At 42.4% G+C, this 6000-nt stretch overlaps 1 protein-coding gene across 1 annotated transcript in view; it reads left to right on the plus strand.

Annotated features, from left to right (window-relative positions):
* gria3b (glutamate receptor, ionotropic, AMPA 3b) overlaps positions 1-6000 on the plus strand; it is an 84432-nt gene that overhangs the window by 51069 nt on the left and 27363 nt on the right. Inside the window, 3 exon segments of the mRNA XM_008327323.3 lie at positions 3070-3123; positions 4240-4401; positions 5673-5840. Of these exon segments, the coding sequence (XP_008325545.1) occupies positions 3070-3123; positions 4240-4401; positions 5673-5840 (384 nt within the window).

A 6000-nucleotide genomic window follows, 5' to 3' on the forward strand; every position in this document is an offset into this window, starting at 1 on the left:
AAGAATCAATAAAGAAAGTGTTCCCAAAAATGAAGTTTGTGGCAGAAAAAGTTGGTTGTCTCACTTCCCATTTGTTAAGACCAGATTTTCATTATTTGAAAAGGCAGGCCATTAGTTGAATGCAGTTCTACAAAATGTTGGTTTTATATAAATCTAATTTGGACAGGAAAAATTCAGATTCATTCTGCAATGAGCCACACTGCTACAGTACTGTATACTGCTCCACTGGTATTTAAAGGCCTCACCGTCACTGGGAAGAACGAGTTCCTCTGTCTGGTGGTTCAACACTGAACGCCCTGCAGCTTCCTGCCTGATGAGAGGTGAACAAACATTGTTCTGGCCTCTAGGTGGGGTCTTGTTTTGATGCTGTAGGGCCTTTTTACCCATATCTCGTGGGCAGCCTTTCTTCTCTGCTACAGAGCTGTTTCCACACCTCACAGTCATGCTGCTGCTCTAACTGCCAGGTCTGAAGATACAGGATCTGGTTGGTTCAGGGTCTTAACCGAGGCTGAGGTGTTGTTGCTCCAGGACAGGAACCTCAGGAGACCAAGGACGGCTTCTCTTTCTGGACTGAGTCCTGATACTCTGTGGAGCAGTAAACCAAAGCTAACCAAAACTAACTAAATAAATGCAGCTTTGATCCATTCCCCTGACTTCTTCTTGGGGTTTTAATAGAGGTTTGGAATATGTTTTAAGTGGCATTACTGCCATCTAATGGCATTATGCACTAGTTTTTAAAAAATGATGTGTTTGATTTTGTATGATTTTTACAGCATGGTGCCAAGGTCTTTATAAATGATAAACCTCCTGTTCCTGCAGCTGCACTGCTCCGGTTTCATGGATAGTTTAAAGTTGCATCCAGATGTAAAATGACAAACCTGCTTCTTCTGAATCGATGTCATCAAATTCTCTGTCATTTTGTTGCAATTTTAAATCCAAGAAAGAAGAAAAAAATTGAATTCCATGCTGGGTACCATGCCAGGCTAATCGTGTCCCGCATGTTTTAATCTCGGAAAGAGGGCATTGGAAATGAATTTAGCTCTGTATAAAGTATCGACAGAGCTGTTTACCTCCTGAAGAAACATCCGATTTAAGGCAGAACACAGGCCTTATCTCATTAACACAGTTAGGAGATAATTATCACCATCTGCAGGATGTGAGGGTTTTACCGACTGGGCAGTCAGTGGTGCATCACAACTCTGTAACACTGAAATCTGTGCTCCACGGCTGGAGTCAGGTCTTGCTGTCTGCCTAATTAAAAGGCTGAGGGAAGAGGTGGGAGTGTTTTGGCCGCAGGTCCGGTCCATCTCGGGGTCTTGGTTGTCTCTCCGTGCTCCCAGGTTTAGCTGCTTGTAGCCGTTGCCAGGTTGACAGTGGGCTGCAGGCTGCGTGCTGGGAAGGCTGGGCTTCCTCCGCTCAGCTCCGGGGCAGGTGGGGAGCAAGAGGTCTGGCAGCCAGAGAGAAGGTTAGCACATGGTGGATGAGGGGTTTGAATTGGTGAAGTTTGTCTGGAGGAAAATGCAGCAGGGATTCACATCAAAAAAGTCAGGCGTGGGAACAATGGCAGAGCGAGTGGCTGCAATCTGTCGCGCTCTGATCTCTCTGTTTGTTGGATTTGTTTTGGTTTTGTCCTCGAGAGGAACTGTCTGATCTCTGATTTTTCGATAAGTGCCACATAAATAAACTTTATTTATCGTGTTTTCATTATTAGAAATGCTGCTGGGATTTTGTTTCCTGGAAGTTTTTGTCAGTCGCTCATTAGGAGCTGATTGATGGATTGAAAAAGCCAACTCCTGCTATTTCTGCATCCTAATCAGCTCGTTTCCTCTTTCTTTCTGTTTCACTCTCCTGATTTGTCTGGCATCCTGCAGCGAGGGAAGTTTATAGTCTTAATGATGGGGAAGCTTTCAGAGAAACGCTGACCCACACAAGCTGCATGATAGTTTGAAAGATAGACTTTGTGTGGCGCTGCGCCCCTCGGTGTTCTTTTTGAAAAATGTCCTGCAGCTTAATGGACAAATGTGTATGTCCACGACGGGAGTTGGGGCTGGATGAGTGGTTTATTCAATGTGTGCTACTGTATGTGAGTGTTTCCAGGTCGGTTAAAGTTCACAGCTAAATTCATTTTAAAAGCTGTAGCTGAAGTAAATGAAAACTAAGAGTGAGATTCAGATATTCTATTCCAAACAACGAAGTTTGCATTTCATTCTCTTTGACTCAGAGGAAATACTATATCCTAAACCATTTGCGGCAACAAACATCCAACGTCCCCAGGTCTGAAGACACACACACACACAAACAGATGATAAACTGACAGCTTGTTTTTGTCACAGAGTCAGGGCCAGAACATGTGCAAACATGCTGATTTTGCTGTAAACTTGCGTGGCTGTGTTTGTAGAATGCAGATGAAAACCCGAGCACGGTCGACAAGTTTCTGCACGGCGGCCACTCAGAAGGCCATTCAGCACAGAATCTACAAAAAAAAAACACAGGAAGACGTGAGGGGCATGAAAGTTTCGTCAAATTAAAGTATCAGATTTATCTGTAGGTCCAGAACAAAAGGAGAAGTAGAAAAGACAACATATGGTTCCACCAAAGCCTAGAACACCATTTACTATTTTCAGACAGGCTGTGTGGGTTGAAACATGCTGTTATGCTACAAAGGTGTGATATTTTCAAAGCAGAGTGAGATCTTCATCTTACATCTAGCTGCAGAAACCTTTGAAATCCCCCCCCCCCCTTCCTTTCCTTCTGTCCAGCATTTGCAAAAGATTCCTTTCACCACCAACAGCTTCCATGTGAGCTGAGTTCTACAGGATACGTTCAGCTGTTAGCATGTCTATTTTAATTTCACCCTTTTTTTACCTCCTAATGAACACCTCCTCAAACACCGACACCCCCTGCTGGTGTTCTGTCGGTGATTCGGCCTCGCTTCGACTTCGCCGCTGCCCTGTGTGCTCACCGGACGTCACTGTGTTAACAGAGATTGTTGCAGTCACTTAAACCAGCCCCAGCTCTTAGCTCTCATCTCATGGGTGGTTTACTGTATTGATGTTTTTCCTCCCGTAGGTTGTGACCCTGGGAAAGAACAGCCGTGGTTACCACTACATTCTGGCCAATCTTGTGAGTAATAACCGAGCCGCCCTCCTGGGACGCAGTAAAAGCCGCTTTTTGTTGCATGCATTGTGCCTCAATCTTAAGTACGGGGGGGTGGGGGGTGGGGTGCATGTGTATTGTAGGGTTTTCTAATGATTTTTAATGCATTTTCTTTGTCGAGAAATTACTGTGTACAGGTTATTTGTATTTTTTAACTCCGTCAATATCTTGCAAATATTTTTAAACTTAAATAAAAGTATTGTCTTCTAGATATTTCTCATAATTATAATTTCACTCTTGTTCTCACCATTGTGTGTGGTGAATTCACTGACGCTTCAAATATTCACCACTAGTATCAGTTTATTTTTAAAACATCAGACCCGCCTGCTCCTCTTTGTTCTGATCACCTGCTGCTCTCCACCGTGACACAAACTGCATATAGATGACACATCAATTTGACCATAAGAAATAATGGAATATTATGGCTGCAGGGTGAATGAGGACACTTAAAGACAGCTGAAAAAAAAACCCTCCTCCCTGTAGGACATAATCTTTTTTACGCGATCTTCGGCAATAAGTCGTCTAAATAGAAATTGACCAATTTTCTTCTGACACAGACTAAAAAAATATCTGTGTAAAAACAGAGTGGTGGTCTAACACCAATACTGCAACCTGGAGTATCTGAAAAAACCAATACAGAGTCAGATACTCTCTCCTCTCCTCTGTCAGATTGTTAATAATACATGCACTTCACATGGATTTACTTTGATTGTTATCGACAACTGAAACACACCACGTTCAAGCTGTGCAGCGAATACTTTATGGAGTATTTAAAATAATCCAGCAGTGTGAATCAGTATGCAATACTGATGCTGCATTTTCTTTAAATCGTATACTAGCATGGCATACAACCCCATGTTTGATTATTGTTATCCATCCAGGGATAACAATAATCATCCAGGGAGGACACTGACATTATTTTATTTTGCTGTTAGCAAGAAAGCTACAAATTTTGTATTCTGAATTTTTTGGTAACATTTTTGTTGTGCTTATCTCCAAGTTGTATTTAATAAATAACTGGAAATAAATAATGTGGGGGGTTTTTTGTTTGTTTTTTTTACTTTTTTCATTTGTTCATCTCAGGGATTCACTAACGTGAGCTTGGACAAAGTCTTTGCCGGCGGAGCCAACATTTCAGGATTTCAGATTGTCAACCCTGAGAATCCGATTGTGCAGCAGTTTATGCAACGCTGGGAGAGGCTAGATGAAAGAGAATTCCCAGAAGCCAGAAACACTCCTCTGAAGGTACTTTGCTTACAAGGTCTGCTACAGCACATACAGAATACAACGATTGTGCTTTCTGAAGTACTCTCTCTTTTAATTCCTCATCTCCTGAGTTTACCTTTATCTTTCCTCCCTCCTCCCACCCTCTTGCTTTGTATCCCACCCAGCCATCGATATATTGATAGTGGGTGCGAGGGAAGGTTATATTGCTGCTTCAATTTACATCTAATTAAACAATGATCGAAAAAGAAATAGATTTTGAATGTCATTTAATTTAATTTTGTCATGGTGCAGTGGTCAACAAAGAAGTGGCTCTACCCTCAATGGGGAAAGGTCAAGTGAAGTTTGAGGGGAAGTGCAGGGTAGATGGAATCACACGTTCTTGCTCCGCAGTCTCTTAGGAACCCTGCACTCAGAGTCTCGACAGTGTTCCCGACGCTCAGGCATGTCCTGGTTTTTCAAATCATAACTGTCTAATCAAGCTATTTTCATCATGAGTCAGTGTCACTGCAGCCCAATTAGCAGTTCACCCGTGACGACGTGACCTGTGGACCCTGGGACACATTAGCTCGGAGCTGAAAACTGAATCACCCTGAATGAATCACAGAAAATTATTTTTGTTTCAGACTGTTTATGTAATAGGACTAAAAGACTAGCATGTAATCAAGTGTCTGCATTCTGACTGGCATCAATGGGTTTTTTTTCTTTCTGAATTAGACACAGCAGTCACAGCAATGTCAGCCAACAACTTCTAATGTAACCCATGTGGCTAAGTCATTGGCACAGTGGTTTCTGTGTTAGCTAAGAGCTCAAAAGTCCCTCACAGTTTCTCATTAAACTCATAATACCTTAAAAAAAAAGTTAAATTATTTTTATGCAATAGGGCAAAGACTAGCGTTAAACTCATAATACCTTAAAAAAAAGTTAAATTATTTTTATTAGAATTTTTATGCAATAGGGCAAAGACTAGCTAAATTTGTAATCACGGCCATTTTTTTTAATTTTTGAATCAGGTACAGCAGTAACAGCAATGTTAGCCAACAACTTCTAATGTAACCCATAGGGCTAAGTTGTTAGCATGGTGGTTTCTCTGTTAGCTAAAGGCTCAAAAATCCTCCACAGTTTCTCTTCATACCTTTAATACCCTAAAAAAGTCAGGTTAAATTATTTCTGTTTCAGACTGGCGTCAACTGTTTATGTAACAGGAGAGAAAAAAAGTACTAACTTGTATTTTCTGTGTCTGCATTTTGCTGCTTCTCCCTCTCTCTCCCTCTCTCTCTCTCTCTGAATAGTGAATATCAGCGTTGACCCATGATGCCATACTGGTGATAGCAGAGGCTTTCAGGTACCTGCGACGCCAACGTGTGGATGTCTCTCGACGAGGCAGTGCCGGGGACTGTCTAGCCAATCCCGCCGTGCCCTGGAGCCAAGGCATTGACATTGAGAGAGCTCTGAAAACGGTAGGGGGGGAGAGAGAGAGAGAGAGAGAGGAAGAGGGGCAGTGAGTTAGCATGGGAGCCATGGTACATTGACCCACTTCTTCACAATGCCTCAGGGAGCGAAGAGGAGGGAAAACAGACATTCACGCAAATTCACTGTCACACACATACACGTGTGATC

Source organism: Cynoglossus semilaevis, chromosome 15 (genome assembly GCF_000523025.1).
Source record: "Cynoglossus semilaevis isolate Cse_v1.0 chromosome 15, Cse_v1.0, whole genome shotgun sequence".
In the NCBI taxonomy this organism is placed as follows: domain Eukaryota; kingdom Metazoa; phylum Chordata; class Actinopteri; order Pleuronectiformes; family Cynoglossidae; genus Cynoglossus; species Cynoglossus semilaevis.